Source organism: Lampetra fluviatilis, chromosome 36, assembly GCF_964198595.1.
Source record: "Lampetra fluviatilis chromosome 36, kcLamFluv1.1, whole genome shotgun sequence".
Taxonomy (NCBI): Eukaryota; Metazoa; Chordata; class Hyperoartia; order Petromyzontiformes; family Petromyzontidae; genus Lampetra; species Lampetra fluviatilis.
In genome coordinates this window covers 2,112,039-2,135,173 of record NC_136310.1, presented here as the reverse complement: position 1 = coordinate 2,135,173, position 23,135 = coordinate 2,112,039, and the positions used below count along the sequence as shown (strand labels likewise).

General features: G+C 49.1%; 1 protein-coding gene across 2 annotated transcripts in view; it reads right to left on the bottom strand.

The window, feature by feature from the left end:
* The window catches only part of GPR149 (G protein-coupled receptor 149), a 37,006-nt gene extending 14,578 nt beyond the window's left edge, over positions 1–22,428 (bottom strand). Inside the window, exons 1-3 of one of the 2 annotated variants that reach the window (XM_078873188.1) lie at positions 21,178–22,428; positions 3,594–3,786; positions 214–740 (exon numbers count right to left, since the gene is read on the bottom strand). In XM_078873188.1, coding sequence (XP_078729314.1) covers positions 214–740; positions 3,594–3,786; positions 21,178–22,224 — 1,767 coding nt within the window. In that variant the 5' untranslated portion in view covers positions 22,225–22,428. The remainder of the gene's footprint in view (positions 1–213; positions 741–3,593; positions 3,787–21,177) is intronic. The other variant, XM_078873189.1, reaches the window with a different exon arrangement.
* Between the last annotated feature and the right edge of the window lie 707 nt (positions 22,429–23,135).

The following is a 23,135-nucleotide window of genomic DNA, read 5'->3' as shown; positions in this document are numbered from 1 at the left end:
ATTCTAAATGCATGAAGGAAAACCAGAGGATCCGGAGAAAAATTCACACGCGACCACGGGGAGAGTGAGAACACGCAAACTCCAAGTATACAACGCGCGTCGGGGTTTAGGCCTCGAACCCACGACCTCCTGTATACCGGGCGAGGTAGTTAACATCTCGCCCCTAGAGAAAGTGCGGCGAGCTGCTTGGGCGCGATGGCGCGGGAGCCTTGCCTGTCGCGGCGTGCGCTCCGACTTGCTGCGGCACCACTCCCACTCGAGGCCGTCCGAGTGGAGGCCGTCGTGCAGGTAGAGGCCGCTGCGCGTGGTCCGGTCCCCGTGGAGGCCGTCGGCCCCGCTCTCGGAACGGCGGCCCTCCCTGGCCCCGAAGCGTTTCTGCGTCTGCCCGCCGAACATCGCCGACACCTCGTCGCGGAAGTCGCACGGCTGGGCGTAGCGCGGCGGGGACACCTCGGCGTTCACCACCTGCGACTTGGGTGCCGAGGCCACCTCCACCCGGGCCGACGAGTACGGCTGGGACCGGAGTGGAGCAGCGGTTCCCGTGCCGGTGCCGACGCCGACGCCGCCGATGCCCCCGACGCCGCAGCTGGCATGCTCCGAGTCCTTGGCCGATTGGTTGGGCAGGATGTTGACCTTGTCGTTGTTGAAGAAGTACTTCTTGGGAGAGATGTGGTCGGCTCGGTACATTTCGTAGCCCTTGTGGAAGGAGAGGTCGATGCCCAGCGCCACGCTCTGTCCTGCTAGGAGACACAGTGGAAGCGCGGCACGGGTGTTATCCCAGCCTTGTTATTATTAGTTTTACAGTTCGGGCCTTTGGCTGTGGGTCACCAATGGAGATTGCGCCGTCCCATTATTCACTGGAGCGTGGTGACGCGTTTAGTTTGATTTCCACGCGTGCTCTGTTTGTTCTGCTTCGTGTGGCGACCTACAGCTAGCTTTCATTATTCACTAAATGAATCCTGCGAAAAAAAAATTCATTTTCCATCAACATTATATCGTCACGGCTTACTTACTGGTACATTTCAAATTTTGAGATGTGGTTCACGGCGATGGCACAGAGTGGTTTGTTTGTAAATATTCCAACATTGTCATTATAAGCAATTTACTCGCGTGCATATAAATGTGTCGCTAAACCCGCCACCACCCAACACAGGCAATGAGTAAGGTTTGTTATGTCAACAAAGCGTGCCAATTGGTTACTAGTTCAGCACGCCGGTGTATTGGAGAGTAAACCCACAACATTTACAATTCGATCCCACCCACAAAAAAAACACTTTATGTGTAATATTGGTCGCGAAAGCCTGTGTGTCAATCATTACTCAAGGTCACTCGGTGGCTCAGAGGTCAAGAATGCCAAGCTGGCACCACTGTGATCCTGGGGCTCAGATCCAAACCCACCACCACCTGTGATTGCATGACAAAACTATGTGAATAAATGTATGAAGGAGTTATCTGATATCAGCTTCCGTGTGGTGGTTATAACAAAGCGGGGAGGAGGGGGGGATGTATTGCTTCGTAGGGGCGCGATCCTGATATGACACCGATAGCACAATTGGGATACAATATCTATATGTAGTATTTGATTCGCATTTGTTCTCAACAAACATTTCGCAGATTAGGGCCAGCATGGTTCATTCGATGTCGGCAGAAAGCTGCTGATGTTTGCAAATGTTGCAGGGCAATGTCGGTAAAGTGTCCCATGAACAACGAGGCAACGATTTTTGTTGTTGTTGTTGTTGTTGCAGTCACGATGCTTCATGGTCTGTGCATACAGATGTACATCGATTCCACGCTATTCCTATTGATTCCTTGCATCACTGGATACATCGTCATTGACGACTGTGCCCCCGTGCTTGATATATCTGTTTTCGCGTGAGCATCTTGCGTTTTGTCGGCGTTCGTCTTAAATTTTACTTGTGCTCGGAACATTGCGCACGCACGCCTGCCGATGTAGATGCAACCCCTCACTGCCTCTGGCTGTTTGGGCAGGGAAGTTACTTTTATTATGGGACCTTTTTTGGCAGTATCAAAGTATTAAAATTAAGAATAAGTTTTTTTTCTTTTCTGGCAATAAATCTGTTCGCGTTTTGGCTAGGCCATGAAGAAGGCTGTTTCTGGTGTAGGCCAATCAGTTTAAAAAACAATGCATATATTATTATCAGAGCATGTTTTGTTTGCACGATTACATACGTGTGGTTAGTGCAGACTTGTTGCCTTGCAAAATGTATCTTTTTGGTGTTTGAACATCTCAACACCTGTTTTATTGCCAGAAAGGGTAAAACCTATTCTTAAGTCACTTTTACTTGACTTAGTGTCGTAATCCACTTAGGGATAAAGGCCTTCTCAGGCCGTAGCCATCTCTGTATGTTGAACTTCTTTCGCGCCGTACGTAGCCTGAACTTCTTTCGCACCGTGCGTAGCCTATGCATGTATATTGAACTGTTTTCGCACTGGACGTAGCCAACCAAGCTTCTGTGATGTAAACAGTCTACCCAGCACCTGCGCGCGAGCTAATTTGATCACTGCCTTTCCTATTCGGAGGGTACGCTCGGACATGCTCCACTTCCTTGACTGCCACCCCGTCACTATTCCCAACCATCAGTCATCACGTCTTCGAACGACGCATCCTGTGCCAAGCCCACTTACATTTCTTCAAAGCTTGTAAGATGTCAATAACCTCCGTATACTCTCTGGCCCATGTGTTCTTCCTCTTCCCGTCTCTTCATGTGCCCTTCCAAGTATGCATCTCTCCTCTCTGGTTCTTTCGGTAAAGTCACGTAGGTATAAAATAAAATCAATTAAATCACGACGTTTATTTTATACCTACGTGACTTTACCGAAATAACCAAAAAGTATGGATCCCTGCAGTCACGAAAACTTCAAATCTAGATTATGCATCGCTCGGTGTTGCTTTTGCTGACCGTTCAGTTTTTTGCTCACATCTTTTTTTGTTGCTGATTATCAAGTTTCTCGACCGTATGTTATCAAAGGTCGCGCATACTCACCGATGTGAAAATGAAATCGTACACGTGGGCATCGAGCCATTAAAGGTGTGGCTGCTGTGGTGACAAAATAGCCACGAGGGCTGATGTGTACACAGGGTCTCATCCGCAACCCACTTTTTGTCCTCGGGTTAAATGCTGAATGAATTACAGACAAACACATTTCGATAAATCAATATTAGCACGACGACGACGATGATGATGATGATGATGATTTTTAAGCTATCGTATTTCATCCATGTGTCAATAGATGCCACTAGGGTGCAATGACACCCAATCAATTAAATATTTGGCCAATTTCGACGTCAGGTAATGCCCTTAAATAAACATCTTTCATTTTAGAAAGGGAAACTCTTCTGGTGATTTTTGGTGGATTGCTTATCCTTCTACTGTTAGCAAAACAACGCAACGGTAATATTATCCGTTCGCCGCACGTAGCGGGGGTTTGTGGGTCAAGCCCATTGGCCACCCCGATGACGTACACGTACGTCATCAGACTGGAATCAGATGAAAGGCTTACGAGACGGAGACTGACAGACAGAGATACACGCAGGCACGGAGAAGATGCGGTCAGACGCTGACGTCACTCACCCTTGTCGAGCTCCGGGTTCATCGCGTAGGTGTTGCGTTGGCAGTTGATGATGCAGCCGCACGGCAGGTGCAACCACTTGCGGGACAGGATGAGCAGGGGCGACAGGAGCATGGCGAACAGCGAGAGGATGAAGCTGAGCTCCTCGGAGGACGGGCTCGGTCGGCCTGTGCTGAACTGCAGCGCCAGGTGAATCTGGCGTCGGAGAGGTGGGGGAGAGGAATGGCATCCAAATCAAGTCGTGAGTGTGCACGGCGCGGGTGCGCACTCTGTCCTGCGTCGGTCTCGTGTGCACAGTGGCAGGGATCGCTCCCACTCTGTGACTCGTTGCGGTTGCAAGCACGTGGAATCGAAAGTTCTCAGATCTCCGGTTTCCTCCAACATGTAAAACACTCATTGTTTCGCCGATAACACCTTCATATATAGAGGACCGCAGAGCTTGGTCAGTTGTTGGTGTCAGCTCGCCGCGTGGCTGCCTTTGCCGCTCGTCCGTGGTTCCTCCTCGCGCCTCTGAGTTCTTCCCCCTCTACGAGAGCGAGCGGACACTGTGGTGGCGTTACATGTCGAAGTTTGCATCATCTGCAAACTCGAGTATGTTCGTGGCGTCCTACTGGGTGGCACACTCGTGTCAATGATTTGTAAATGGAACAGAGGACCTGCTTGCAATAGATCATCAGCCTCTGGTTAAGGAAATCCCTCCAGAAGGTCTGGTAAAATGTCTTGGAAAGGTGGGAATACCCACACTGCACTTCACCATCGTTCGTGAGCTAGAGCAGAATTCGATATCAGTGGGGGTGGTAAATATTGAGTGATATCAGTCGGTGTACATTGCCAATGAAAGTAAAGATGTTGGCACAACCCAAGTTGCTACCTCTCAGGTAGTACCAACAAGGAAAATATTCGGTCTGTGCAGAATATTCGACCTGCCGATCGACTGACTGTGGTGTAACTATTTATACCACCGGGTGGACACGGACTGGGGGATTCAGGACCCCTGCCCCATTGCTTCAACTGCCACGCCGAGAGGTCAAACTTCCCAACCTTTGGATTGCAACACAACACGGCAGCATCCGGTCATGAAATAATGCCACATTACTCTTTACTGATGACCCCAATTTGTACCGTATACGATTATGACAGCTGCACAGGTTGCCACAAATGAAAATGCCACGAGAAAAAAAAAACTAAATTCATCGGTGTTGCGCTTTGCCATATGCGCACACCGAGAGCGCAGCGACGTGTATCAAACCCTTCATTGCACAGGCCAATACAGTGCGCTCCTCGCATTAGCGAAAGGAAGCTTGCGATTCTATTGAGAGCTCCTGCCAAGACAAATGATCCGCGCGAATCAACCTCCGAAATCGACCAAGCGTAGCGTTACAGTCGATAGCCACGGTTTCAAATTGTTGAGGCTCGGAGACCCAGTGGTAGCCTTGGGTGGAAGTGTAAATATATTGATGCAACTTTAAAATATATATTTAATACAAAAAATCAGCACTGGAAATGAGTCATTTATTACCAGCCGACCCAGGCTTCGCTGGTTTTAGTCTAAAACCACTGCCTTGGTTCTACTCTTTATGGGCGCACAATTTCTGCGCAGGATTGATCAAGGGTCATTTTGCTTCAAGAGGAAATTGTAACATTTTGTCGTTGCAGCGTCAAGCTTACCGACGTGTTCATGTGTCGCGTGCAAAACCTCCCAACACGTCCCGAGCTCTGTAAACGGTAACACACACGGTTGAGGTGGAGCCCTACAATTGTTTCCCACATTGAGTGCCGGTGGAAGGGGTTTAGAAAGCCCCTCTAGTGCAGCGTCCTTCACTCATTTTCAGAGATGGGAGGGGGCTACTTTCATCGATAAGATATCATCAGTCCGAGGATCCCCACACATTTGAAACCATTGGGGGTTTGGACACTAGCACGATGGTTACGGGGGTGTTTTCACTCTTTGTGTATTGTCGGAGAGCCGTTGGGTCAGGGGCCGCACTAGTGGCCGCCAGTGGCCTGCGGGCCTTGCAATGAAGAACGCCGCCCTCGACGGAATCTCTGCTGCTGCTCTCCCACGCTGGAAAGACATCTTAGAAGAGGCGAGGGTTTTACCCACGCTTTACCCCACCACGCGTGACAAGCGGTAATGTTCTTGCCAGGTGAACAGAGGAGGTGGAATAGGTGGGGAGGGAGGGGGTTGGATTTTATAAAATGTGCCCATTCTTTCAACTCCCTCGCCAGGAGATTGAATCAAACGGGCGATCTGTGGATTGCAAGTCCAGCGTGCTGTCCGTTACGCCGCAGTGGCAGCGTCCTTGAGCTCTTCAATTCTGCTGCATTCAGGTGCGCACGATGACTCTGCCTTCCAGGCAAGGCATTCGTTACGTTGACCATTAGCAGTGCCGGATTAGGATTGTGTAGACCCCTCGGGCGACAGGTACTGTGAGGCCCCCAGTAATATTTTCAAAAGAAAAATAAAGTTAAAGAAAAATTAAATGTTTACAAGGCTAACAACAAATAAAATTCGGCATTCATGAATGAAATCACTTTTCACTTAATCTCTGGAGGCCGTCCAGCCCCTGGGCTGCAGCACATAAAGCCCCTGTGCTTTAATCCGGCCCTGACCATTGGCTGTGGAACTCAAAACCGCATGGCATGGAATGATCCGCCTCACTTTCCACTTGCTGTGATGTATCCTTACCCAGGGAGGGATGCTGATGTTTTGTTCAATAGTGATTGTCCCTCAGGGAATCCTATTGGGAGATTTGCTCTCACAACGTGATACGTTTCTGCGTTGGCAGTACCACTGTTAACCTTTTCTTTATATGATGGGGGCCTGGTGGAATATTCAAGACACGAGGGACGAGAGTGTTAACTACCTCGCGACAGAAGGTCGTGGGTTCGATCCCAACCCTGACGCCTGTATATATGGAGTGTGTGTGTTCTCTCTGTGGTCGCGTGGATTTTTCTCCGGGTCCACCGTTTTTTTTCCCTCCAACTAGAATCAACATCACGCGTTTAGAGTATTTGGCTGCTATAAATGTCCACGTGATAAGCCACTTACTTGAGCTATCATTTGTGGCCAGATCGCTTCTGATAAAGATCTATATAGCTTAGGGGCCCTTACCTCGTTATATATATTAGTATTCGTATAGTACATCCCAGAATTTCGGTTTTTGGATGTATTACGAGGTTTCACTTCCACGCTGAGCAGCCTGTAACCCCATGCAACCCTAAACAACAGTCGGACAGTGTCCCACGTTCCTACATTAACTAAACAAAATTCGCAATCTATGTCTCCTTCATATATCTGTCTCTCCACATATAATACATTTAAAGTCTTCACTACACAATCCATCTGCCCACGGCATTCTGGGAGTGAATAGTTTCAGCAGCATGTATTCAATACAAACAAAATCTGGACCGGTTTTGACATACAGTGTCTCATTAGCAGGGTCAGGCTTGCTTGAATCAAGGCTGGAGAGCTGCCAGCTGTTAAAGGCAAGCACTCTGTCTTTAAAATATTTATATCCAAAAAGTTGCACGCAACATTGTATATAGTAATGCATCACCGAATGCTTATTAGTGTTGCTATGGGGAATTTAAGTTGTGGAACAGATAAGCATACACTCCGTCTCCACATACAAATAAATAAATAAATGTATTCACTTCCCTTAGTTTCCCTCTCGCAAAAGTTTGCTTTTGAATCTACACATCGTGGTCAATGCAGTATTTATGGTGTCTGCTCCTTGCACAGTGCCTTCAGAGCCATGCCATGTTTTGCATTAGACGACCTACTGCAGTGATACGTAATTAAACTTTGAACCTGCAGGACATGTATTTATTACATATTTTTTTGCGTTAAACTGACACCCACGTCTAACAGAAAGGCTCCTAGCCAATACACCACTGGCAGTTCACAGAAATTGGTTTGAACAATCTCGAATGCTGATGAAACACAGTTGAAACCGGTTCAGAGTGCGCTTGAGTTGAGCTCATGCTGCTGAAATTATGCACTCTCAGGGGGCCTTGTGGCTGATGAGACAGATCTGTGAAGGAGGAGCCTTATCGGCTGCATTCGTTCATGGAAGAAACGAAGGAAAAAATGAGAAATGAGGGAGGCCTTAGCCCAGGAGTGGCCAATCTAACCGATAACAGCGACCTGTTGTGAGTTTGCAATGTGGGCAAGTGGCCACTCCCTGCAGTTGTCCACCCGATCACTTTTGACGCGAAGAATATTGACGCAGGGGTTCAATTCTCGCACTCATTGCTGCCAGCGAGCTTCGCATCGTTGTGCAGATATTTGTGTTGCTGCCACCGGTGGCCGTGATGGTGGTCATCGTGGATAATTTGCGACCGTGAGAAATTAATCACGGTCATTGTAGACACTTGATCAATTGTCCTCCATGAACGCGTATCGATGACTGTGGATGCACTGCATATTGCAAATGCTGCCAGATTAGGTGTGATGCGACAGAAAATACCAATGTAAATTGTGAGTCTGATTGTATATCGGCATCTCTTCTCACGTTTCGAGTTAATTTTCTTGAACGAGGTGAGAACCCAAGAGACCAGGATAGCCTCATTTGCAAGAGTGACCTGAGGCATTCGTCTGCCAGTAGGGGGCGATTATTGCCGTGCACATTCCCAAGTGAGTAATTTGCGGTGTCATTTTTCGAGCTTGACAAAATGTAGATCCTGGCGCTGGCACACGATGGCCTACTCTTGCGAACGACGTCAATGCAGATGGTGTTCTTGGCACAGCGCTAATTTAGTCCAGGAGTTGATGGTTTAACTCAATGGACGAATGACGTTCGCACTTTCTGAGACGATGCATACCAAACCCCCCCCCCCCCCCGGCCAAGAACATAAAAGCGTGTCACGTTCTTCACGTGGGTTATTCAACGCGTGATAACTTCAAAGCAAAAAAACCCATCCCAGAGCCTGACCTTGGCTCTTGGGTCAGACTAGCCATGCTCTGAGGGAGGACACAGTGGGACATGAGGAGGAGGGAGTTTGTTCCGGCGCAACAGTGGGCCCGTACGCTCGAGAACACCATGAAAGTGTTCTGCTGATAGGATTTCTCTAAGAAGGCCCTCTGGCATCACGATGTTGGAAACATTATAATTGCTCAGGGAATGCAGCTGGTGGTCGTGTGATGGAGAGCTTTAATTGCAGAACGTGCAATCTCAAAGCAACTGAGTTCCTCATCACAAAGCGCCTCTACGTGGTGAGATAATTCTTGTTGCATACCATTAAACGTACAAATATATAGGCAATACAAATGTATATCTTCGTTTATTCCCAAAAACAAGAAAAAAGAAAACACCGTTTTCTAATGACTAAATAATGCCAATTGTACCCAGACTCTGGGAAGCGAAGCGAGCTAAGCAGGTTGGAAACCCCGCTGGTACAGCAGTAATACAACAGTTGGCGTTCGTATTGGGGGGGGGCATACAGCGGATCCGGTAATTCGCGCTGAGACTAAAACGATCAGCCCGGAGGATTTGGCGCTGCCGCGGTTGGCCCTGTGGTTACGGGAGGAGAGAGCCGCGTGGTTCCATTCATCTGCCAAAACATTTGCAGAGTACAGGAGAAGCACTGACACGTGAAGAACGCCTAAATTAATCCGCAATACATGTGTGAATTACGAGGTTTATGACTTTCGCTGAGACTGAAGTGGTGCAAATCTGCTATATGAGGTAAAGTATTTCCTGGGTAAATAAAGAACGAAATTATTAATTTCAAGGCACCAGTGTAACTTACCTAGTTTCTGGCAGTGTCACGAAATGTTATTACGTTTGAAGTTATGCTACGTTTTAAAGGCATCTGCTGATAATTGGCATTACTCTTAATGAATGCAAGAGCATTTTCAGATTAATTTATCCCAATATCGGTTGGTTAAACAACAACTCTACAGAATATAATTTCCTTCGACGTGAAAACACAAGTGTTTAAGGCACCCTTGGTGACATTAAGACGTAAATATATACACGGCGATGACCTATACGTAGCGAGAGTAGCCAATGCTCAACGCGTACCCAATCGTGTCGTGGCCACACACACTCTACATGTTGACTGGTGTACAAATATCGCAGCGCGTTGCGTCCATCCATCCATCCGAAACCGTGCACGCAAGGTCACGTGACCCAGGGGCACCCTTCCCGTTGTATAAATATGCATCATTTTCCCTCCGTAAAATTCCAACTGTCCCTTGCCACGCTTGGCCAACCTGATGAAATAAATGTGGCGGTTTTCAATTTGCATAGCGAAAGCGCAGACTCGGGGTTATCCAGAGAAGAACGGGGGGTGAAGTGTGAAATTGTATGGGTTCGGTATTTTTAAAATGTATTTTATATATATATCATGGTTCTTGAGCACAGGCCCATAGGTCCAAAATGCCAAGTGGTCAGCGACAAACAGAAAATATGAAGTTTAAAACATGGATAAGAGTCTATGATAATCTTGCGTTTGGCCGTGTGTTCAGGAGCGAAATACCAACATCGACGCCTGCTCGCCACTAGATGACTTCGGCAAAGGGTTCCTGTAGTTTTGCTCTTCCTCCTCCATCTGTTTACTGTCTGGTCCATAGTGTTTGGTTGCATGGCCACAGCCGCACTGTTGTGGCTTGTCTCTTTCTTTTTGTTCGTTCGTGAAAGAGATGTGCGTCACGGCCTGTCCGCGTTTTGATGCGGTTAAATGGCTCTACCACCGGTGTGTCCCCCCCCCCAGGGAGTGGGGACTGTCAAAAGGCACGAGGTGCGGATGTTTGGGTCTCGAATGAGGAGGCGTTTATTGTAGACGTCGGCGTTGTGAACACGTTTCATTAAATTGAGCAAGGCTACAAGGAACTTGGGGGGAAACAAATTGATGGTGGTGGCAGGGAATTCCAAAGATGGGCTGTGTGACAGCAAGACGAAGTGACCTGCAGTGTGGTGGGAGAGTTTGTTGTTGTTGTGACCTGTGTTGGTTGGACGCAGTGTGGCTGAGATGAAACAGTCCGCAAGACTTGAGTCCTCACAACATGGATGGAGAAATCAAAGAGCAAAAATCGCTGGAATAGTAACTATGGTAGTCGCGATAAAATAGTGATGCATTCGGTTAGTATGCAGTTAAATATGAGGAAGGGGCTGTCAACAATGTAAACAATATCCCCAATGAAATTAGTCATAAATATAATATCTGGCCAACTCGCAAAAGTGCAGTATCACGCCCATACCACATTGAATAACAAAATAAATACAATAGTTTATGCAGTGGGAGCTGATACAAGCGCATTAAATGAACATTAGACATCCAGTGGAGTTTCGATTTAAAGCTTTGGTGACTGCAGGGATTAATCTTCTTGGTTCTTTCGGTAAAGTCACGTGACTTTACCGAAAGAACCAAGACGATGAATCCAGTGGAGTTATTTTTCTAAAGCAACTGGTACAATGATGCGTTTTTTTAAGCAGATGAAATTGTGGGTGGGATCAGTGGCACAGACCTTCGTCCACTCTTCTTGAACCAGGCATCCCCAGTTCGATTTTCGGCCACGGATAACATCGGCGGCGAGCGATATGCAAGCCCGTCCTGTCTTCCCCACTTCGCCAATCCGTGCCTGCCAGTGTGGTCAAGTATTGTCAATCACCCCCTATGATCCGCAAGGCAAAGGGGAGCCTTTCGATTTAAAGCTTTCGTGACTGCAGGAATTCATCTTCTTGGCTCTTTCGGTAAAGTCACGTAGAATGGAAACAATAAAAATAATAAAATAAAACATAATAAAATAATTATCACGACAGACCTGGTTTTCACCTGATGACGGCTGCTTGCGTTGTGGCCGAAACGTCGTGAGAATTATTTTATTATGTTTTATTTTATTATTTTTATTGTTTCCCTTCTACGTGACTTTACCGAAAGAACAAAGAAGACAAAGGGGAGCACTTCATTCATTGGCGGTAGATTGAGAATGGCTGGAATTAACAAAACATCTGAATTGTTGATTAATACTCGTGGCGAGCATGCAACTTATTTCACAACGTGTTAACGATTCCATCACACGCAGGCTAACATAGTCTGCTGTAAGAGTTTGACACAGGTAATGTAAATATAGATAGCAGGTGTTTGCTTATTAGGGGTGAATGATGCATTGACTCATCCATCAACATCGAGTCTTAAGGCTCACAATGCATGGGTATGAAACCATGTCCTTTGTTTAATTATGATAATTAGTGAATATGTAAATGTTCCATGCAGTGGGTCTACCCTCCTTCCCCTTGAGACCCCAACAATTGGTAGTGTATATGTTATCGATCATATACGGGAGAACACGTATAAATACATTACATGTTTTCATTGTGAATGAATGCAGCGTTATATTTAAAAGTCTTGAAATGTGGGAGCACCCCTCCGCCTCCACTCCGGGGAAGTTTCTAGATCTTCCATCTGGCTATATCGGAGCAAACGAAACGATACGAATGAGATCCGATCGGCGAGCCAAATAAGACGACGCAGCCTCCCCCATTGCAACGATTCGACGCATGGGGCTCCACGATGGGAACGGGTGGGGGGGGGGTAAATGTTGTGGCGTGACTCTCCAACACACAACCGGTGTTGCTGTACCAGTCACGAGTTGGCACGTTCTCTTTACGTGACAAACCTTACGAATTGGCTGTGTCGGGCGGTGGCGGGTTTAACGACACATCTATACATTGTACGCGATCTAACCTCCCCGAAAAAAAACCCTCTATTTTGGAGGGTGGGTGGTGTTTGAGTGTGTAACGCCGACTTTCATAATGTAATTTTGCTCGACAAAGCATGACCTCGATTCAAGTGGAACGACGACCGCGACCTTATTCTGCGTCGCTCGTTCTTTTGTTGTTCCTTACAGCCCATGTCGGGCTCATTGCGCAGAGAAACAGTGGCGCGCGTGCCCGCATTTGAATTCCATTTCCAAGGACTCCCAATGGCTCCAGCCCGGGTGTCAAGACGACGAGAAACAATTGCGCAAATAACAACAACAACGACAACAACAACGACGACAACAACGACAACAACAACGACAACAACAACGTTCACTTCTTGGATGGAGATTCAACCGCGTGCGTCGGCGACGTTGATTCGGAACCGGTCTTGGGCCTTCGCTAGGTCGACTCGGCCTCAAATGCCTGCCTTGTGTGGTGTGCTCACGCGTACGTACGTACGTTGAACTTCTTTCGCGCCGTACGTGGCCAACCGTGCTAATCGCAGGTGCGGGAGACAAAGACGACAGAGCGTGATGCTGGCTGCACCACCCCCTCGCTTACTGTGCAGGAATCTACTGGCCTTAATAGGTGCTCGCTAACATCACTTAGCCTCAACCGCCCAGTAAGAGGCTACACGACGGATCTGTGCCATTACTTATAATGATATTGATTTGTTTTTTAATATCTATATAACCGCTCCTAACTGCGGGGCATCTCTCTCTCGAGAAAAAAAAGAGAGAGATTTTTAAACATCACATCTCATCTCGCACATGTGGTAAAGGTCACCGTGCCGCCTGGTTGCCTGCAGACCCCGTGGGCATGAAGTGACTCAGCACCTGGCCTGCACACCGACATGGCTCTGTATGCCAGCAAGGGGTGCGGTGGTGGGGGGCAGGCGAAGATTGCTCACTTATCATCGCCACTTCTCGCATTCGACTTTTTATACACACGGTCGAACGAACGAATGGACACTGCAGCAATGTTTAACACGCCACGTTGGTTACCCATCGTTGTTATTGGTTTGACGCGGCCAAGGGAAGTGATTTTTGAAAACAACACCCAAGGGTGGATTTAAACCCATCACGGCTGCGTAGCAAACAATAGAATATGCCGCACAAATTGCGCTTCTCTGACGCAAACTCCGTTTGCATTTCAAAAGGCACTGGCAACTGAAGTGCATTGTGTGTTTTATCTTGGCAACGGTGACCACCTTGACGGCGCTTAATATTCTAAGCTTGTTCCAAGCCGAATGCTGATTTAATTGGGGGGCAGGGGCCTATTTCCTTCACGGGGCATTACGGCACGCATGTGGCTCAGCATTTGGAAGCGAGCGGCTCATGATCAGGTTTCGAGTTCAAATGCCAGTTGGGGGTTGACAGCCCATCATTCTCTCTAGGGTCAATAAAACAGGTACCACTTCCTGGGGGGTGAGGGGGGAGTCAACGGTGGTTGTCCCATGAATAAACTGGCCCCCGACGTAGGAATGTGGAATTTACACCACTGGATCAGGGCTGTAAACGGGAAATGAGCACTGCCTCTTGATGCGCATTCGAGCAGGATATCACATTGACTCTTGACTTTGGAATGAATCTAAAGTCAAAACATCATTTCATTTACTGGTCATTATTTGACGCCTGGAGCAAAAGTTAGCAGCAGTTGCTGCTTGATCACAATGAACATTGAAACGTGCTGGATCATTCAGACCGAGAACACGTGTGTTAATGTGCTACATCACATCGCACCAGGTACTCATTTGAGGCCGAGTCGACCTAGGCGGCCGGGCGTGGTGCTGGCCACTCACCCCTTCGTGTGCCGTGCGGGCCTTCATAGGTGCTGCTCGCTAGCAGTACTTACCCCAACAGTCTGGTAAGGCTATACGGGGGAGCTTTGTCTTTGTGCTACATCACATACACACGCGAGAGCGTAGAGAGATGCCTCGCGCTGGTCTTCGCGGTTGTGCCGTACGCGATCTCCCATGTGTCCCGGGTCTTGCCGCGTGTCGTTCCGTACGACGTCCCACCTGCTCGGAGCACCTTCAGGAACTGAATTCAAGCACAATTCGGTTCGTGGAGAAGTTTCCCGCATCTAGGCCTGTATGCTGAACTTGTTTCGCACACCGTAAGTAGCCAACGTCGCTAAACGGCGGCGCGGGGGAAGGACAACAAACTTACTACAAAGCAGCAGTTCTCAGGAAATTCGTTTAGATGATGAGAGCAAAGCTCCAGTGGCTTCCTAATGTTGGAAGCAAGAGCGTTCCAGACGGCCGCAGAAGCGCACCTGAGACCGCGCGATGCAGTGACAGCAGTTTTTGAACGATGGCTGAAGCCAAAATCAGCAGCAGCTTCTGCTGCTGCGAGGATGACCACCGGAGGTCTCGTGACGGTTTATGCTTCTTGGCGAGATTGGCAAGGTCGCGAAACGCCGGACATCGTCGCGAACAACAACATCGCACGACCCGGAACACACATCGGGAAGGGTAGAGAGACGTATTTTTCTGAAAGTGGACCAGATCAGCATTCGTAAATGGTATTTGTATTGTTTAATTTATAACCAAAAAAATCTACGCAATTTTGTAAACGCGAATGACACTTTCCAGTCGAGGTAAGCGAGCTCGCAGATTGGTGCCTGTCTGCTACTCGCGCGATTTCAAACAATCGAGGATAAATTGGCCATTAACATTTTGCGTTCGCGGGCCAAGCCAGGATCGACGCAGATTACGGTGTTGTGTGCTCGCTGCTGTGACGAGCGCTTGTTGGGCCATCAGAGACGAATTCGCCGTGGATTGCCATCTGCAGAACACAGAGGCAACTCAAACATGGCACTGTGTCATCGCTAATTTGTATGACTTACAAGCGGGGTTCTCGTGCCACTCTGACGCTATTATTTATTCGGAGAAGAAGGGAACATTAATTAAGACAGTTACTCTGATAATTTAATGGGAAAAGGAGTGGTGCTGCAAGGTACAGGGGCAGCCCTGCAATTGCCTGCTCACGCCACTGTTGGCGGAAGGGCGTCCACTGGAGGCAGCTCTGGTCAGCCCATCTTGAGGTTATCTTGGCCTACTCTTTCACGTTTGCCAAGGCGTCTTGGAAGTTGATTGGAGCATTCCACGCTTTGCGCCACCATACGCCACGTGTCAATCGACTAACTGTGGTTGAACCCGTTCATACCGCATAAGGTGGGATGATTTATAAATGAAAGTGCTTGCCACAAATGATGAACCATCAAGTGAACTTCGGTTATCCTCGCAGTAGCAGCAGCAGCAGCAGCGGCTTTTGACTACCCATTAAACAAAGACGGTCACAATATCACGCGTTTTCAGATGCGCTTCTGCAACCGTCTGGACCGCTCTTCCTTTCGATATTAGGAAGCCACTGGAGCTGTGCACTTTTAAATGTAGATTGAAAACTCATTTGTGTTTAATTGCTTTTTTTGTTTATTTTGTTGTACTCTGCCCCGCACCTGCGATTAGCGCGGTTGGTTATAGTGCGGTGTGAAAGACGTTTTACATACATACAACTCGCCCATTGTTTCAACTGTTGTACCAGTAGATTGTTGCCATAGTCATTGAGACCAAGTAAAAAATAACCCATTGGAGGGTATTCAGATAATGTCCCAATATTAAAGACATCATGTAGAATTCAAACACTAAGTATAAAACGTAAGCCAAATAGAGGAAAAGGTCATTATGTCTCACGCTAATGAGAAAATAGACATTTTGTCATGAATACTTCAGGAAAAATATTGAATAATTATACCATAAATATTTCACAGAAGCGGAGCGTACGTGTTTTTTTTCTCAAAGAGTAATGAACGCCACCTTGTGATTTATAACCACGTGCGAGAGAGATATTTGCATTTCAAAGTCACCTCCTGATAAAGTGTCAATCTAACGGCGCGTGAATAAACCCACTCGTTGCGTGAATCGTTGAAAACAAAACACCGCCCACTCGCTCCTCTCACGACGCAGTTGGCGAACCCCTTCATACGAATCACGACCCCACACCCGCCTCGATTCCCTTTCCGCGGAGGCCAGGTGCTGTCCAACGATGTCACCTGTCTCTGATCCTGATCATCCGGGAATCCCTTCCGGCCCCACTGAACCTAAGGATGCGTGCTTCGAGGTACATGGAGCAAGCCGCCCCCCCCCCCCGCCGGGGTGGATAAAAGATACATTAGCGAAACAAATGGAGCGTGCTAGTTCTTCCGCGAGAGGCTGCATGTGCAACCCCATCCTCCCCGCAGTGCGCTCTGTATGGGGCCAGGAGTATGGGGACCGGTGTGTAATTGTACGCGTGCAGGCAACCCTCGTGCACTTTATTCCACGTGGTTATCGTCAGCCCTAATGTCTATCCCGCGGCTAAATATATAACCGTGCGTAATGATGTATCATTTCAGATCGTAACGCGCCGCGCATTTATGCACTCACTCTTCACGGCGCGGGGAGCCGCGCAACGAGCGGGGAATGCGACAGCCGGGGACGGTGGGCTGACATCAAGCTCTGCGGTCCTCCATATGCATTAAGATGTTTTCAGTCAATGAGTTTTCAGTTGAACGTGTGGGTGAAAACCAGAGAAAAACCCCACGCGCTTACGAGGCGGGTACACACGATCCCATCATCGCTCTACTGCCGTCTACTGGCGGGCTAGGGTATGGGCACATCGATGGCAACGCAGAAGATCCCCCGGGGTTTTGATCCTCCACGAAACGGATGGTCCACCCTAAACCGCATCCGCTGCACAAACCGTGGCAGTAGATGCGGATAGCCTGATGCGCAAATGGAAAATTCAAAACTCTCCAGTAGCAGTGTGCGACTGTGGTCATCCAGGACAGACCGTACGACGTGTGACGACGCAATGCCCCGATATCCACCAATACGAAGGAGACATCACAGCGATACACAGCGCTGCTCCTGACGGGGTTATCTGGCTTGACCACGTGAATGTGACATTTGTAGGTGATGCTTTGCATCTACATCATCAGCCATACGAAAGAAAAGTGCCCCAATCAATGCCAACGGGTAAGGAATATTCACGGCATTTGTGTGATCCGCCAACACTCGCATCCACAGTGCTGCATTATAGACCACGTGCATAGTTCACCACTTCCCTGCTAACTGCATCCCCATGCCACTACCATTCCTCGTGGTCGTTTTACGACGGATGCCTCAATCCATCTCGCTCCTGCACCATGGGTAGACTTTCTCATTCCTCCACCTCTCGGCCACCCACCCAGCCTCTCCCCTTACCGGCCACCACCCAGCCATTGGCTGCCGTTCCTTTTTTTAATTTTTACCGGCTAAAATGCCCCACTGAGCTATATGGGTCCTTTTCAGAAGCGACCTGGCTATCACAAGTGACTTATGTGGAAATGTACAGCAGCCAAATACAATAAACGCATGTTTTAAAATGTGGAGGGAAAAACCGGAGGGCCCGGAGAAAAATCCACGCGACCACGGGGACAGCATGTAAACTCAAATAAAAAATATACAGGAGTCGGGATCTGGATTGAATCCGCGACCTCCTGCATACCAGGCGAGGTAGTTAGCATCTCCTAGCCACCGCGGCACCCAGTCTGGCCTAACGGTCATGATCCCTTCAGGCAATGAGACTGGCCTAAAGCCAATTACTTTACTTATCATTTCATATGATTAATTTACATTTGTTCTCAGACCCACGCGTTTCTCTTCGTGTCTCTCAGTCAGGAAATCTGCATTTACGTTAGCGTCACTATTTCTGTAATCTGAACTTCAGAAAACATGTTCTAATTTTGCTGTGAATTTTCAGCAGTTGCAGCTATTGTCATTCCGCTGCTGGACAAAGGCTTCCCAAAGCGGCCACAATCTCTCATTTTAATAATAATCCACCCAGCACCTGCCCCCAAACGGATTTCAGCAATACATCTCCTCGATGGAGTGCTCTGGGACGCTTTCCTATGTGGTCCGTGATTTGATACGTTCATCAATAATTGCCATATTTGTTTCTGTATACTCCATGTATGTCATTACTATAATACCGTTGTGTGTGTAATGTATATGGTGTTTTCAGTTTGGGTCTGCACTACAGTTTAATGGCCTTGAAAGGCATTTTTACAATCGAACAAAAAGCAGATTCAGCGGCTTAATTGAGTGAGGCGAGCCAGTGAAATTTAGCAAAGTGTCACCTCTCCACCCTTATTTAATTAACCCTCATATGAGTGATTAAACCCACGGTGCATAATGAATGCAGACAATGTTTAAGTCGCACTGCTCTGCATGAAAGCGAACATTGATTTATCACCGTATGGATTAAAACGTAAAGTTATTGTCTCGGTCAAGGACATGGGGAGCATGGGTTTTGCTGTACGTGGGTGTTCGAAAGATGTTTTTTTTTTTAAAGGACCCACTATAGCATTTTATCACAATAACAACAAGGTCAGGGTCTGGCTATTCACTTCCACTTCCCCTCGCCATCACGTCCTTCCTTCTGCCAGTTCTCTCAGCGGTTGCACAGCGCACCACCTGCAAGCCCTTCTTTCACTCTATCCCTTCCCGTGTTGTTTGTCTTGCGGAATGTAGCCAATGCACACGTGGTGTGTGTGCGCGTGTGGAGCAGTAACGTAGTGGTTTGCATAACGCCGTGTGAAATCCGCGATCCCAATTTGATTCCCGGCAATGACAAACAACCGGTTCACATGAATGCAGTGGCATTTTTCTGACTCCCCAGGGTGTCAACTCAGCCTTGCATAAGTACTTAGAGCAGTATGGAAAAAAAACATCAGCACGGGAGAGACAAAGGCGACCGAGGAGCGTGGTTCTGGCCACACCATCCCTCCGTGTGCAATGCCAGCCTTCATGAGTGGCATTGAGTCTATATTTGGCCGTGTTCAGAACACATTATATAGTTCATATACATCTAGTCTAATAGACAGTGTCGTCAGTGGTGCACAAGCACGATTAACAAACACAACATTCACATTCGTCAATAACACCATAGCCTTACAATGCAAATATATCGTATATAAGAGACGACGTTTCAGGCGACGACCCTTTTTTCAATGCACATACATTATATTGTGCTATGGACAATGGACATTGCCGGAAACGTTGACAAAGGTGTTTTGAGATTTTTGTTTCACAATATATCCGCGTTTCAATTTGCGTGACACAAATATACTGGAATGCAACAGTCCACCAGACCTCTCAGATGACACCGCTCATTCCCCGGCACGCATTCATATACCCCAGAATTGTACACGCAAATTAGTCGGTGCGCACACATCAAACCGTGCGTGCGAGCTAGAAGAAGGACCATAAGTGAGCTGACTGACTTCAATAACTCCGGTTGAAATGACACAAATGCCGTCGCGGCACCGCTATATGTGGGCGCGTGTCTAATTGGGTGAACGCGTGGCATTAGACCGAGAGGCGCAGGAGAGACGCGCGCGTTACGGAACATTTCCAAGTTAAAGGCATCGTTTTCACTGATATGAAAAAAACAAATGTAAGTGGGGATTGGGCAGGAGCAGGCAAGGTCGATAATACCTCCAGAGTGGCAGCGTAATGGAGGTAACGCGCCTCACAATCCGCGCGCCCTCGGGGAGGGAGACATGAGATCAACTCGCGGTGCTGCAGGAGTGCAAGACCGTTGCGAGATGGAGCGACGGCTTTTGTAGGCCTTCATTCAGCAGTGGCTAGAACACGGCTGATGATGATCATCATCATCATCATCATAATGATGAATAGGCTGTGTCGGGTGCTTCCAATTGCAACAACAAACATAGTTACGATGGTTTAAGCGTATGTGAGTTCAAATTCGCATCTGCAGTGTCATGTGAATGTGGAATTACTGCTGCAAGTATGTGGACCAACAAAGGTAAGAGATCAGCACCCGTCCCTGGCTCGACTGGGCACGCAGACCCAGTGTGGTCGCCGCAGATCTGGCGGCGTCAACGACGAGCAGAAGCAAGGAGGCGAACGCTCGCGAGAAGGCGTCCGACAGCGGAGATGATGGAGCTATGGAGACCACGTGGCCGTCGCAGCACTCGCGACGAGTGACGACGGCTTGTGGAGCCATATCCATCCAGAAGTGGATAGAACATAGCCGATGATGATGATGCCGATGATGCCGATGATGATGAATGCGCGTTACGTGTGACGGCCGAGGGAGGCGGGGGGGGGGGGCATTGTCATCTAGCAGTGGATAGGTCATGGCTAATGGTGATGGTGATAGTCAGGGCTGCATTACGGCGTTGAGGCTGTAAGGGCTGTAGCTCTGGCTCTTGTATTATCGGGGAGCCAAAGGAAAGAAAGTCGCACACTGCACGGCTTTATCACGAGTGAAACGCGAAACTGTGCGCGCCTGGCCTGCGTGCACGGGTGATGGGGGAAATCACACGAGCACTCTATGATACATCCTATTTATAATTGATCATTATCAATTAAAGCCACAGTGTCAGTGAGAACTACTGCACTGCCACATATGGGTTGGCATTGAACAAAGGTCCCTTCGTTTAAAGTTTGATTCAGCTTTACAGTTCGTAAATCGCATTAAAAATAAATAACACGTAATAACCGTGGCATATAATAACGGAGTATTTGGCATTGGGCAATGGTGGTGGTAGCAGTCGTAAATTGACAGCATTGTGATAGAGGAGCTCCCCAAACTATAACAGCCTTGGGACTCTATCAAACTTAATCTGGCCCTCACGATGATGATGATGACTGTAAAGAGTTAAAGGCGCAGCCCTGCAATGTCTTACTGGCGGAAGGGTCTCCACGTAAGGCTCTTAGATGCTTAGGGTGTTGTTTTGGCCTACTCTTCTACGCGGGCCAGGCGTCATTGGAAGTAGCGGACGAAGAAGACGACAACAACAACAAAATCACGGGCACACTCACCATCATCGGCAGCCACAGGAACAGCTTGGCGAAGGTTATCAGGAGCGCAAACCTCTTTTGAGCCACGGCCATGCCAACGTAGGGAGTCCTGGCGCAGGCGGCCGCGTTGTTTATGAGTACGGAGTTGGACGCGTCCTTGCTGGAGCTGTCCGTGGTAGCGGCGGCCAGGCCGGTCGACCTGGCCCCTGCCGCCGCCGCAGCAGCAGCAGCCGCCTTACCCTCCACCATCCTCTCGTCGGCCAGCGCAGTCACCGTGCTGTGGTACACGCCCGTGTCCTCGATGGTGTAGTAGTTGGACGTGGCGCTGAGCGACAGCGTGCGCTCTCCGGGGCGGCAGAAGAGCTTATAGAGCGCGGGCAGCGAGAGCGCGGTGAGCGCGCACAGCAGCGCCACGAAGAGCACGCACACGAAGAGGCCGTGCGAGGAGGAGTCCGGCAAAAAGCAGCCCCAAGTCCTGGGCTCGAACCTATCCCAGCCGCACAGAGGCAGCACGCTGAGTAGTAGGGATACCCCCCACGTGCACAGCACGGTCCACAGCGCCTTTCTCCTCGCGGGCGACGACCGCGCCTTGGGAGGCGAGGACAGAGACGAGGATAGAGAGGACGCCGAATAAGCGCCGCCGCCGCCGCCACGTCCCTTGGCCGACCTCCTGGGTCCGCACACGTTGTGCAGCACGATCGCCGCCGCCTTGAGGGCTCCGGCGAGGCACACGAACTCGTAGAGGAACCCCGAGAGCGCGCACACGGCGGGAGACACGTCCCCGCCGGACGCGTGCACGTAGAGGAAGAGCGCCGCGGGCAGCGCGCCCAGCAGCTCGTCCACGCAGAGGCACAGCACCAGCGCCTCCAGCACGCCCCGCCGGGGCATCTGCAGCAGCCGCGACACCGAGTAGAGGCTGCCGGCCAGCACGGCGGCCACCAGGAGCAGCGTGGCCGAGAAGAAGAGCAGGCTCACCCCGTGCGCCGCTCCGCGCGGGTCCGCCGCGGTGGAGTTGGAGACGGAGCCGTCGGCTGACGGGAGCGCGGAACGGCACGCGGGCTGAGACATTGTCTTGCCGCTGTCGTTTTCCGCTCTCACGCCTCGTTCATTCTGTCCGTGCTACCCCCTCGCGATCTCTCTCTCTCTCTCGCTCGCTCGCTCTTTCACTCTGTCTCTCCTCGCTTCTGTGTCTCTCACTCGCACTGCCTGCCCTGGTGCTTGCTCCCTCCCTCCCTATCTCCCTCGCTCGCTCGCACTGTCTCCCCCACCACGCACTCCCCTCCTATACGAGCGCTCAGTGGGATCGCGTTATTCACGCACCCCTGACGTCAGGGGCGGTGTCCGCTTCTTGATTTGTGTTGTGTGTGTGTGGGGGGGGGTAGGGTAGCCTCTGCACTGCATTGGCGCTGTTGATTACGATGTATATATATTGTTATCTAGTCCCCTCCCTTCATGTTTCATTTCAACATTATTCGGCGTTGTTCATTCAGCTTTGTTACCATTCGCGTCGGAGGCACGGTGCCTGCTGGGTTAACGGGCTGCCGATATGTTGCGCTTTCGGGAGAAAAAAAAATTTGGCAGTAAGAGAAACTTGGTCATACCACACGTCTAAGGTTAAGGCTCCTAAGATAATGAGAGCCTGTATAGTATTGCTGCTGTGCCCGCACACAGGCGAGTTTTCATGCAGCAAAGCTGTTAGTGTTCTGTATTTACTGGGCTCAGCTGCGTCGTTAATCAGCAAAGCAATCCACTTATTGTGAATGCATTATGCAGTTCGAGTGGCCGGCGTGTGAACCATAATACCATTATTATTCATGAACCCCAACACGATTGAGCAATAGGAATTGCAAGTACTGTAACCGCCCAGCATGCCTGGCCCGTCTGGGAAATGGCCGAGAAGCCACGTTGTGTGAACACGTGTGTCACACGGGTCATGAATGCATCTACGTTTAACTTTTTTAGCACCGTATGGACCCAAT